Source organism: Sciurus carolinensis, chromosome 1 (genome assembly GCF_902686445.1).
Source record: "Sciurus carolinensis chromosome 1, mSciCar1.2, whole genome shotgun sequence".
NCBI lineage: Eukaryota > Metazoa > Chordata > Mammalia > Rodentia > Sciuridae > Sciurus > Sciurus carolinensis.
In genome coordinates, this window is record NC_062213.1 from 94,906,123 (window position 1) to 94,919,118 (window position 12,996).

Below are 12,996 nucleotides of genomic sequence, written 5' to 3' on the forward strand. Positions count from 1 at the left end.
CCTCGCCAGCCTCCCATTTCGATTCTTATTGGCCAAAAGTTTCCGCCCCCTTGTGGAAATCGACTATTCATTGGTCAGTCCCCCGGTCACGTGCCTATCCTCTTTTCTTGGTCTGGAAACCTGGGGAAACAAGTTAAGCTGAAGACCGAAGGGAGAGCTGGGTCAGGTAATGCCCTAGCTGGGAAGGGGCACCCCTGTGAGATGGGAGTAAAGGAAAGGAGGGCAGACCTCCAGAAGGATTGGGTAGCACCAAGGACACAGAGCTGCTTTTTAAAGACCTAGAGCTGGGGGAAGGAAGGGGAAGGATATTTTCAAAACAGGAACTTGCTGCAAGTTCTTGTGGCTCTAGGTCCTCTAATTTAGAGGTTTGGGGGGAACAACTCTTGGGTTGAAAATTAGAACGAGGCAAGACTTCCTAGCTTTGTACAGAGTAGGAGAGCTCCTCCTTTAGCTGTTTTTTTAGAAAAGCAGAAGTCTGACAATCCTTACAGGATATTTTTGTTGAATCCTGCCTGAAAGGGGATAGTGGGGAGGGAATGGATTTTCTTCAGGTAGGACGGAGAGAAGAAAAAAACTCTGAAAACAGCAAGAAAGGGTGGAGATCAGAGAACCGAAGGAACTTCCTAATAAGGGAGTGAGATGTTGGCTTGGAAGAACGGGGTTATCTTGGGTGAACACAACCGAGAGAGAGGTATATTAGGGTTTGGGACCCTGAGCGTAGGGGCTCCAGACTTCCTCCTGTTCAGGTTTCAGAAGTGTTTGTCTTGTTGACCCAAATACCATTGCTAGTTTCCATGGAGACAGAGGGTCTGACATCACCCTGGTTGCCATGGTGCCTGGTTCTGGAGGACCTGAGCAGGCTGTACACAGCCAGGGATAAACAGGGACTTCAGCCCAAGCTGCTGCCACTTCCTTCCTGCCACCACCTGTTAACAGTCACACGCAGCAACTGGAGATGGGGAGATGACAGAACAGGGGGGGAGGCACTGAGAGCAGAAGGCCGAACAGCTATGGCTCTTCAGATGCCCATAAAACCATGCCCCCGGGGTCCTGTTGGACTGGGTATGGGGAAGTCACTGCAGCCATTCTCCTGTCTCTGTGTGGGATGGTGTGTGTCTTAGAAGCATGAGCATTGGGAGACACACTGTTAGGTGTCCTTCACCCATCCTGAGGTTGGAGCATGACTGGCAAAGTTATTAGGACACTGGCCAGGACTTAAAACCAGCTCAAACTGATGGGGGCGGTGCAGCTGTGTTTGAGGGCAGAACTACCAGACACCCCGGCTTCACTTTTTCCCCCAGTTTTCCTTACAGAGCCTACTGCCCTTCCCATCCCTGGGGAAGTAGTGATTTATCTACCTCTGAAGGATCACAGCCCAAGATTCTGAGGGGTCAGCTCTTCTTTCACTTCACCCTAATGCCTGGTCCCAATTGCAGCCCCCAACCCCGGGGTACAGTGTTGGACTTGGATGAAGGATGAAGGAGGGTCCCTCTTCTGCTTCTCCTCCTATTCTTTTTCTTCCTTCTTTCTTTCTTTTCTTCTTCTTCTTTCTCCTTTCTTCTTCGACTGTACTACAGACTTTACCCAGAAGTGCTCCATTACTGAGCCACCTCCCAGCCTTTTTTATTTTTATTTTGAGACAAGAGTCTTACTAAGTTACAGAGGCTGACCTTAAACTTGTGATTCTTCTACCTCAGCCTTCTGAGTTTCTGGGATTACAGATGTGCCCTACTGCACCTGGTAAGGGTCCCTCTCTTGTGACCTTGTTTTATGCTAGGCTTTGGAGGCTGGAGTGATGCCCTAGCCCCCACCCTGCCAAGTCAGAGCAGATTAGCAGAGGACAGGACCAGAGTCCTGATTTTTGCCTACGTTTTGCAAACTGTAAAGTGATTTGTACACAGCCCCTTTTTCTCAGTCACTTTCCCTAAGACCAGACTCTGCAGTTAACTAAAAAGGGGAACAGAACTCAGGATGGAGAGTGAGCATGCCAAGGAGCTTGACTAAAGGTGCATTCAGGGATCTGGTTCTGCTAGTGCTTCTTAACCCTGGCTGCACATGAGAATCATCTGTTAAAAAAAAAAAAAAAAAAAAAAAAAAAAAAAACTGGTGCCTGGTCCATCCCCGACTCTGAATCAGAATCCTGGATGAGCTAGTGCATGGGTGGTGTTGAACCCTTGAACCAGACCATGCAGAGGTCTGATGGTGGGTGGTGGAAGATTAAAAACCCAAGGAGGACATCTAATCTGTCAGGTCCTGCTGGAGGACGTAGTGATTGTGGAGGTGTCTGGTGTTGATCGTTGTCCTTGCTCTTCTTGTTAGCTGTTGATTTTGGACAAGTCAAATCATTCGACCTTTCCAAACTTCCTCTTCCCGTTAACATCAGGGAGTTGGACTCTATTCCCCAAGGCCTTTCCAGCCCCAGGCTTCTTTGACCTTTCAAGGTCAATTCAGGTTTCCAAGGCCCTGTGGATTCTTAGAGGAGGCAGCTTTTCTCTGGCTTGAGTAGGTGTTGATTTGCAAGGCAAATTCTGCCCAAAAGAGGTTAGGTGTCAGAAGAACTGGAACCAGCCTGGGCTATGCAGGCTGCTGACCTTTCCTTGATCCTTGGGACCCAGTCAAGGCTGTTTTCTGTATCCTGACTCGCCTGAAGGAAACTCTGGTCCTTAAAAGAGATTTTCTCTGCAGGTGGCAACCACAGCAGCCCCAGGGACCTCACCAACTATGGCCACCTGCCCAGATGTGGATAATAGCTGGGTGCTTGCTGGCTCAGAGGTAGGAGAAACAGACTTGGGAACCAAGTGGGAGGGGATCCTGAAGGGGTGAACTACTTTCTCATGGTGTTCCCTTCCTTGATCCTGATGGTCACCTGCTTCACTTCCTGCTGGCTGTTAGAGGAACTCAGTAGGGAGAGGGAGATCTGGCTCCAGAGGTTAGGTGTTGACTTGGACTATACCTGGAAGGAGGTTCCCAGCTGGGTAAGCTGAAAGGAGCAGGAAGGGAATTTTGGTTGAGAAAACAGCAAGAGCAAAGGGCTGAGAGCATTGTGTGGGTAAACGGAGGATGCCCTTGGATGAAGTAGAGACAGGTCAGAGCCAGTGTTGGAATGAAGCTGGAATAGAGGCTGGGAACCCCTGTAAGAGGTCCAGGAGGCCTGGTGAGGCAGTCCAGCCTCAACCTGATGGGTAGTCAGTGAGGGCTTTGATTGTGCTTGTGGGGAGTGGGGGTGGGTGTACAGCAGTAATTACTTTGGGCAGAGGGTGAAGCCACTACGTGGGCTGGGTGAGAACAGGGACAGTGGGACAATAGTGTGATTTTTTTTTTTTTTTTTTTTTTTGTACTGAGGATTTAACCCAAGGACGCTGTACCATTGAACTACATCTCTGGCACTTTTTAATTTTTATTTTTAGACAGAATCACTAAATTGCCCAGGATAACCTCAAACTTGCAATCCTTCTGCCTCAGCCTGCTAAGTAGCTGGCATTGTAGATATGTGTCACTGAATCCAGCCAGGGACAGTGTTTTGAAGGCTTCTGCAACCATCCAGATAACAGTAGGTGGTATAGGATCCCCTGGGACCCCTGTGCCACTAAAGCCACTAAGAAGGGAGAATGGGGCTGACAGGATGGGGGTTAATGACTAGAGAGGGGATGGAAACAGTTTGCCAAAAGGATCTGGAATTAGGCATGTTGGCTCATGCCTGTAATCCTATCAACTTTGGAGGCTGAGGCAGGAGGATCAAAAGTTTGAGGCCAGCCTGGGCAACTTAGTGAGACCCTGTCTCAAAATAAAAAGGGCTGGAGATGTAGCTCAGGGGTAGAGCACCCCTGTGTTCAATCCAAGTACTACAAAACAAAGACAAAACAAACAAAACCATCTGGAGAATTCCCAGCCTTGGTGACCTTGTCTGTTAGAACCACTAAGAGGGGAGCAGGGGGAGAGGAGTTTGACTTAGACTTGTTGAGTTTGAGGTGCTGGAGAGGAGCCCTGTTGGGAGTGAGGAGTTGATTTCAGCAATGACACTGAGCAAGATACATGGATCAGGGCTCACTGGCAGAGGGGAAGCAGTTTGGGGAAGGACAGGCACTGTGGTCTCAATGGGGGTATCATTGCTGACTGCTGAATCCTGGGACAGCCATGTCACCTCTCTGTCCTCCCCTATAAAATGAGGATTGTGATTCTTGCCTTATGTAGCCTTGCCTTTTGAGGTGGCCATGAGTAAAACATGATCTGAAAATAGGAAAGAAACAGATCAAGGTCAAGAATTATTCTTGGCCAGGTGTGGTGGTGCATGCCTGTAATCCCAGCAGCTTAGGAGGCTAAGGCAGGAGGAGCTCAAGTTCAAAGCCAGCTGCAACAACTTAATGAGGCCCTACGCAAGACTCTAAGCGAGACCCTGTCTTGAAATAAAATATAAAAAAGGGCTGGAGATGTGGCTCAGTGGTTAAGCACCCTGGCTGGGTTCAGTTCCCGGTACCAAAAATAAATAAAATGTAAGAGAAAAAAAAAAAAAAGAATTATTCTTGGAGTAGTAGCAGGAGCCATGGATGGGGTGGGCAAGTTGTGGGCCAGCAGAGGGAGTATGTAGAGAGAGGAGAAGCAAGACTGTGTAGCCAAGGCTGGAGGGCTGGTCTGTGAGTACAAGGGAGTCAGGCTGTCTGTGACCAGTTGGGTTTCTGCCAGCCACTGCTGGGAGATTGGGTCTGTGTGGGAGTGTTGGGCTAATGGGAAAGGCCAGAAATGTTCGGAAGGTAAAAGTGGTTGGGCAGGTGTGAGGATACCCTGAGAATATAACTGAACTTTTCAGCACTTTATTCTCTTGCCATCCCTACCCCAACTAATAACTGAGTTGTGTTATTCACTTATGGGAAAGGTAGTACTGCTGATCTTGGGGGGAGGCCACCCCAGGCTCTGCCAGGCCTCCCTCAGGGGCTGCTGGATTTTTGTAGCAGTCCAGTGCCTCATCCAGCAGTGCTTATTATTTAAACAGAAACATGGTCTCTGGAGATGGGAGTGAGGGTAGAGAATGACTGAGCAGAGACACCTTGGATCAACTCTTGACTGAGCTTTTGAGATGTGGTTTGGGGTCCCAGAGTATGTAGCTAGCCTACAGACTTCAGAAGAACATCCTTGCTCCCAATTTTGTCCTGCTGTCTTTCCTCTGGAGCAGCCCTGTGCTCACCCCTCTCCTTCCTAGAGCCTGCCTGTGGAGACTCTGGGCCCAGAACCCAGGGTGGACCCAGAGTCTGAGAGAACCCTCCAGGCCCCTCAAAGCCCCTCTAAGGCAGATGGTGAAGAATTATCTGGAACTGAGGATGGAGAAGGTAATGTCCTGAGGACGGTAGGGGTGTAGCTATCCTTCCTATTCTGGGGTTTCTGTTTCCCAGAGAAAGGGAAGCTCTTTAGTCTTAATTCTCCACTAACCTCAGTTTATAAACTCCTTGCCTCCTTCCATCCTGGCTTTTTCCTGCCCCTTCAACTCCTGGTGGGTTTGTAGGAGCCAGATAGATGACTAGGAAGCTCAGCTGGGGAAGTGGTTTTTCCTGGATCTTTTCTCCCACCACAGGGACCCTCTTTCAGACTGAAAGCCCTCAGTGTGATCACATTCTGCCAGAGGAGACAGAGGTCAAGGTGAGGATCTTCACTGCGGTCAGGGAGGGAAGTGGGCAGGGGTGGGCTCTGCTCACTGCTGTGTCCACATCAGGGCACTCTGGGAAATGATGGTTGTGATGTGGAGCCTCCTGGCCCAGGAGACATGGTGGTTCAGGAAGACTTGCAGGAGACTCCTGTGGCAACAAGCCTAGGACCAGACACACAGAACTTGGAGGACCAAAGCCCTCTGCAGAGCCTGTCTGCAATCCCCAAAGCAGGTGAGAGCCCCCCTCCTTTCACTCTTCTTTTAGAAGGTTATGGGAGAGGGAGCAGTCATTGCTACTGAGCGTGTGCTCAGGGCCAGGCCCTGGGACTTAGCAGCTCACTACCACCCCTAAAGATACTGAGGCTGAGAGGTTCACCTCAGGGCCCACATCTGGTTGACTCTTTCCTCTGCCATGGAACCTCCTCTTTTCTTCCTTCTAGATCTCAACCCTCATTCCCAGAGTCCTTTCCTTGTGCTGGCTCTCAGCCCAGGAGGAGGGAAGGTGGGTGGCTCATGGACTATATAAGAAGCAGACCAGACTCAGCCAAGCTACGAGTCAGACCTAAGAGGGATACAGAAAGAGATGTAATTGAGGGACTCCCAAAAAGGGCTAGGTAATTGAGTCAGGGGATGTGTTGAGGGCAAGGGAGAGTCAAGGATAGTTGGAGATGCCATTTGGATGGGGTTTGAACACAGTACATAACTGAGGGCAGGAGGAAAAGAACATTCCAGGCCAAGACTGAAGAATTTACAAAGGGTTGGGACTACCTATCTTGTGCTAAGGAGGTTCTGTCCAAGACTGTGGCAGAGGTATGCAGGAGTCCCTGTTGAAGAGAAGAGTACAGCGGCACATGCCTTTGATCCCACCTACTCAGGAGATGGAGGCAGGAGGAGTGTAAGTTCAAGGTCAGTCTCAGCCACTTAACAGGATCCTGTCTCCAAAAAAAAAGTTCTGAGGATGTTAACCAAGTGGTAGTGCATGCCTGGGTTCAGACCCAATGCTGAAAAAAAAAAAAAAAAAAAAAAAAAGTAATGTAAGAGGGAGAAGCTGGGTCTGGCTATGATAAGGGGGCAGCTTATAGTGGTCAGGCACAATGATAATGATCTGAACTAAGGTACTGTGGGGTCGTGAAGAGGTTGGACTGTCGGGGCATTAGAGCTATCAACTGTCTGGGTGTGAGGTGAGGAGGGATGGCTTAGCTCAGCTAGATGGCAGCAACAGTGCCATCCCCTGAACTGGGGGATACCAGAAGGAACGAGTTTGGTGGGCAGTGTGTTCAGTGTTTGGTTCCTGAAGCACAGCCAGCGGGGAGCGGCCAAAGACAGTGAGACATACAGGCCTGGAGCTCTAGGGAGGCCACAGAGGGGCTATAGGTTAGGGACTCGTTCCCCTAAGGGGAAGTCAGTGGGATGAGTGAGGGAGTTGGGACCCTGCTGATAGTGAGGGGAGCAAGGAACCAGAGAAGGTATCAGGGAGACCACCACCTACACGATGGAGAAGAGCAGTGTGCAGAGAGTAGGGGCCAGAGAGTACCAAGGGGACCCCGGAGGGTGGTAGCTGCTGCAGAAGCTTGATTTGAGCCACACATTGGAGGAAGGAGAAAGCTTTTAAGATGAAAGTGGCTCTTTCATTTGTAGGTTGAAAGAACAGGTCTCCTGCCTCAGACTGAACAGGGAGTGTCATGGATGCCTGGGCAGAAGTGGGCAGGGTTTTCAGATGTCTCTGTGGTCAGGGCTAGGGGCCTCCCTGTGCCACCCTCCACTTCCCCTCTGTCCCTGTGTTCTATCTCTCCAGTTCCCTCACTGCCCTGTTCCTGTCCCTTCCCCCAGTTTGGATCAGGGAGGAGGGCCGCTGTTCCAGCAGTGAGGATGACACTGACGTGGATGTGGAGGGTCTGCGGAGACGACGGGGCCGGAAGCCCAGCCCATCTCGGCCTGGGACACTGTTGGATGTGGAGGACCAGGCCAGGGGCGAGAGTGCTGGTGGGGAGCTGGGCATCTCCCTCAACATGTGCCTCCTTGGGGCCCTGGTTCTGCTGGGCCTGGGGATCCTCCTCTTCTCCGGTGAGTGGTACTTTCCCTACCTGGGCCTTGTGCCTGCACTCTGACCCTGCCCTTCTGCCCCACTATCACCTTACCTTACCCCATCCCTCCCCTGAGGGCCTCACTAGCCTCCCATCTCCATCCTCAGGTGGCCTCTTAGAGTCGGAGACTGGTGAGTGGGGAGGCGCCCTGACTGGTGCTTGCTTGTCTGTTGTGTGTGTGGGGGGTGTTGAGAGTAAGGGTGTTGTGCATTATTTCTTGGTTTTGACCTTGTCAGCTGTTCAGGGTGACCCTTGCCCTTTACCTCACTGGACCTCTGTGCTATAGGGTGTGTCCAGGACAGAAGGGATGACTGAGTGGGTGAGAGAGTGTGGAGAAGTGGCCTTGGGGCAGGTTCAAGACCTCTTTCCTGTAGGGCCCATGGAGGAAGCAGAACTTCAGGTCTTCCCGGATACTGGGTCAGAGACTGAGTTGGTGAATGCTGTGGGAGATGGGCAGGTATGTGTGAATATCTCCATAGGTGTGTGGGGCCTGGTTGGAGAACCCTGGGGTAGCATGAGATAACTGGTTCTTCTGCCCTCAGGATAGGCTAAGGGAACAGCTGCAGGCCTCAGTGCCCCCTGACAATATCCCCAGTCTGCAGAACATGGGACTTCTCCTGGACAAGCTAGCCAAGGAGAACCAGGACATCCGCCTGCTGCAGGCCCAGCTGCAGGTGGGCATGGGCAGGAGGATGCTGGCTCTCTAGTCTACCTTAGCCAGATATCTGCCCTAGTGTCCTTTTTGAAAAAGGAGTTTTTCCCAATTCTCCACACACCTTGAACATCTCCCTGGGCCACCATATGCAGGGCATCTTCCTAGTTCTCTCTTCATGTGCCTTATGCTAAGGCCTGGGCCAGCTTGTGTACCTATTTCACATGACATATCATCTTTGATTGATTGCTGTGGTCTTCCTGGAACATTGTGTGGAGGAGGATGTGCCAAGGCTCATGTCAGTTGTGATCAATTAACAATGTCTGTTCCAGGTGTGGGAGTTGGAAATGGGGCCACAAGAGCCACACATTGGCTCTTGTTAGGTGAATCTAAGAAGTATACACTTTATAAGCTTATAGATGCTGGGGCCCAGGATGGAATTTCAGGATCCCAGGGCCTGGTTAAGGGTAAGGATGGGGAGGAGGATGAGAACCAAATTCTCTGGGTGTCCCAGTTCATCAAAGGGGCTCCGGCCACCTGCCCACTAGAATAGAATAGAATCCAGGTAGAAGTCATTGGGTTCAATCTGATAAGGACTCTGGTTTCTTCTATCCCTAACTACATGCCAGGCCCAGAAAGAAGAGCTTCAGAGCCTGATGCAGCAACCCAAAGGGTTGGAGGAGGAGAATGCCCGACTCCGGGGAGCCCTGCAGCAGGGTGAGGCCTCCCAGCGGGCCTTGGAGTCAGAGCTGCAGCAGCTGAGGGCCCGGCTCCAAGGGCTGGAGGCCAACTGCATCCGGGGCACAGATGGGGTGTGCCTCCACTGGGGTAGAGAACCACAGGGTGGCAGGGCCATCAAGGAGCAAGGCCACAGGGGGCAGGAGCCAGACCCTGGCTTCCTGGAGCAGAAGGAGCGACTAGAGGCTGAGGCCCAGGCACTAAGGCAAGAGTTACAGAGGCAGCGGCGGCTGTTGGGGTCTGTGCAGCAGGATCTGCAGAGGAGCCTACGGGATGCTGGCCGTGGGGCCCCAGCTCATGCTGGCTTGATTGAGTTAGGTCACAGATTGGCCCAGACACTGCAGGGCCTGGAGAACTGGGATCAAGACCCTGGGGTCTCTGTCAATGTCTCAGAGGCCTGGCATCAGAAACCCCATTTCCAGAATTCCAGGGAGTGGAGTGTAAAGGAAAAGTGGCGTGATGGGCAGAGGGACCAGAAGGCTGAGCACTGGAAGCATAGGAAAGAGGAATCTGGCTGGGAAAGGAAGAAGAGCTGGGGGGGCGAGGAAGACAGGGAGCTGGCAGGGAGATGGAAGGAGGGCAAACCAAGGATGGAGGAGTCAGGGGGCAGGAAGGATGGCAAGAGACAGGACCCCAAGGAAGCCCCAAAGAAAAGTGGGAGCCCCCACTCTGGAGAAAGGCAGAAGCATCCACGATGGAGGGAAGGGACTAAAGACAGTCATGATTCCCAGCCCGCCTGGGAGGAGCTGTTGAGGCACAAGTTCCGGGCCCCTCAGGGCTGCTCAGGTGTGACCGAATGTGCCCGGCAGGAAGGCCTGGCCTTCTTTGGCATGGAGCTGGCCCCAGTACGGCAACAGGAACTGGCCTCTCTACTGAGAACGTACCTGGCACGGCTGCCCTGGGCTGGGCAGCTGATCAGGGAGCTGCCCCTCTCACCTGCTTACTTTGGTGAGGGTGGCATCTTCCGTCATGATCGCCTCCGCTTCCGGGATTTTGTGGATGCCTTGGAAGACAGCCTGGAGGAGGTGGCGGTGAGACAGACAGGTGATGACGATGAGGTAGATGACTTTGAGGACTTCATCTTCAGTCACTTCTTTGGAGAAAGAGCACTGAAGAGGAGGTGGGTGGCTATGGGGTACTTGGGTCTGGTCGGAAAGAGTGGAGGCAACTGGGAAGGATGGAAAGAGCCAGGGTCCTGAATGGGGGGCTTCAGTTTAAGAACTTCTCTTCACTTTCTGTCTCCAGCTAGCTTCTCTTTGAGAAGGCATCGGATACATTTCCTGTCTTCCCTCAAGGGATCCCAGTGGTCCTCAGTCTCCTTGTGGGCTGAGGGATCTTTCCTGAGTTGTCCTGCCCTGTCTGTACTTGCATGGCCTAGGGTGTAAGGGGGACCTGACCTTCCTGCCTCCTCAGCTAGAGCCTTCATCCCAGGAGGCCAGGTCTTTCTCCCTGTGCTAGGAGAAAAGCTAGCACAGCTGTGTGGGTGGCTGCCCAAAGTTAGTTTCATTAAGAGGGAGGGGGGTCCCTTCTCAGCACATGGTTATTATCCCCTAAAGGCCTCTCCTTCTCATATCCCACCATGTCTTCCTACAGGTCAGGGAAGAAGGACAAGCACTTGCGGAACCCCAGAGATGTGGGGCCTAGGGAGGAGCACAGCCACCGCCCCCACCCGCACCACCACCACCGGGGCTGAGTCCTGCCTGGGGGAATGGCACTAACCTGGGCCCAGCCAAGATCCCTAGTGTTATCTGACCCCTGGAGGCCAGGATCCAACCATTCCACTGGCCTCTCTGGGTGTGGACTCCTTGGACATCCTTCACAGAGGAGCACAAAAGCACCCAGCCCTGCACTGATGCCACTTTTGCTAGAAAAAGGTTTTAGCTGGACCTGTCTTATTGGCTATGCAAATGTATGCAAATGCTCAGGACCCTGGGACTGACTGTGGGCAGCTGGATTGGGCTGTGCCAGTGTGGAGCAGGAAGGGAGAGGAGCCTGTTTTCAGTGGGGGAAGGGCATTCTGTTTCTGAAGCCAAAGAGCTTTGGTCCCCTCCTGTGTGAGTGCCTCCAGCTCCACATGCTGACCCAGTGCCCCCTGGGACTTGCCTGGCTGGCTGCCCAGCATGAGGGCTTGCCCTGGAGTTTTGTTAGAAATGGAAGCAGCTGTCCCTAGGGGGTAAAGCTCCCCCCACCCCCGCCCCCGTTTCTCATTGGCCTCACCTCTCCTTACCTCCTGTCACCTCCCCGTGTGAACTATAGGCTTGTGTAAACTATAGAATTGTGTGGGGACTTTTGTCACTTGGGGTGGTTTCAAATCTCAGGGGCCACCTTGCACCTGCCACCTGAGTGAATGGGAGCCATCCTAGGCACTGGTACTCGGCCTTCTCATGTGTGTCCTTTCTGCCTTGCCTTGCCCTCCCCACAAAACCCAGGCCCTCTGGGCTGGAACTTCACTGTTTTGCTCAAACCTGCCTGGGCTGTACTCCTGGGAGAGGTGGGTTTTTGAGCCTTGGACTCAAATCCAGGCCAGTGATCTTGGGCAAGTTAATCTCTGGGAACTTTAGGTTTCTTATCCTCAGAAAAGGGGACTGAAGGGCTGAGAAAGAGATTAAATAAAACAACGTCAACAAAATGCCTGTCCTATTTCTGGCACTCAAAATTTATGACCTACAGGTGTGATGGCGCGCGCATGCCTAGAATCCCTGCAACTGGGGAGGCTGAGGCAGGAGGATCTCAAGTTTGAGGACAGCCTGGGTAACTTGGACACCATCTCAGAACATAAAAAGAGTTGGAGATGCGGCTCAGTGGTAAAATTCTTCTGGGTTCAATCTCTAGTATTTCCCCCCCACACCCCCCACACAAAAAAATTGTGGCCTTCTTTGGAGCAGTGGGTAGAGGGCACCAGCTTCCTTCACCCCAGCCGGGCCTCTGGAGCCAGAGAGGGGAGGGAGCCACTAGGTGGCACCCTGGCTCCACTTTGCTCCAATCCTTGCCTCCCCCTTCTACTTACCACCTCTGTCTCAGGGCCTACCCCACTGACCCAGGGGTCCTGCTCTACTGGCTAGCTGTCTCAAGAAGATCCAGAATCCCCTTGGCTCTTGGGAGGATCCTTCCTGACATTTAACCTCAATGAATCTGGCAGCTCACTGGGCTTCTTGCCTACTCTGGAAATCTCCCAGTCCGTGCAGGGGTAGAATCCTGTGAGCACCGTAACTGCTCAGGCTAGGTCAGAGTGTTGTAGTTAAGAAAGGGAGGGTCATAGGTGAATGGGCCATAATTGATTTCTGTATTAGTTAGCAAGTGTTTATGTGACACTGTTTAAGGGCTTTAAGTATATTAACTCATTTAATTCAGGTGTGAGGCAGGGTTGGCTGGGGATGGAACAAGGACCACTCATTCTGAAAATATTTGTGAAGTCTGTTGTGTACCAGAAATAGTGGATCCCTAGGAATGCAGAGGTGTCTCAGAAGCTTATCAGCTGGGTATGGTGGCACAAACCTGTAATCCCATCAACTCAGGAGGCTGAGGCAAGAGGATCGCGAAGTTGGAGAATAGCTTCAGCAATTTAGCAAGACTCTGCAACTTAGTGAGACCCCCATCTCAAAGGAAAAAAATATAAGGGACTGGGCTCAGTGGTAAAGCACCCCTGGGTTCAATTCCCTGGTATCAAATAAATAAATAAGTGAAGCTTATAGTCCAGTGGAACCTGCTTTCTGCAGCAGGAGGAACTGCAGTTAGACCTGAGGAAGAATTGCCTCTTCAGCAGATGGTCAGTGATATGAGCTGGGGACTTTTAGGAAGGAGTCTTCTAGTTCTGGAGTGGGAACTGGGAAGAGCAAGTACCCTAGGGCCAGGGTTTGGATTCAGCACCAGGCTCCATGGACCACTGT

The 12,996-nt window shown here is 52.0% G+C and overlaps 1 protein-coding gene across 4 annotated transcripts; it reads left to right on the plus strand.

The window, feature by feature from the left end:
- The first annotated feature begins 92 nt into the window (after positions 1-92).
- Positions 93-11,749, plus strand: Pbxip1 (PBX homeobox interacting protein 1). 4 transcript variants are annotated; one of them, XM_047519952.1, is made up of 11 exons: positions 93-166; positions 2,686-2,772; positions 5,195-5,321; positions 5,564-5,628; positions 5,702-5,867; positions 7,466-7,699; positions 7,827-7,850; positions 8,094-8,176; positions 8,262-8,393; positions 9,001-10,229; positions 10,703-11,749. In XM_047519952.1, exons 2-11 carry the CDS (start codon positions 2,722-2,724, stop codon positions 10,800-10,802), a joined length of 2,211 nt encoding a protein of 736 aa, XP_047375908.1. In that variant the 5' UTR covers positions 93-166; positions 2,686-2,721; the 3' UTR covers positions 10,803-11,749. The 4 variants fall into 4 exon arrangements, with proteins under 4 accessions (XP_047375908.1, XP_047375914.1, XP_047375910.1 ...); XM_047519958.1 differs by lacking the exon at positions 8,262-8,393; XM_047519954.1 differs by lacking the exon at positions 7,827-7,850.
- The last annotated feature ends 1,247 nt before the right edge of the window (positions 11,750-12,996 follow it).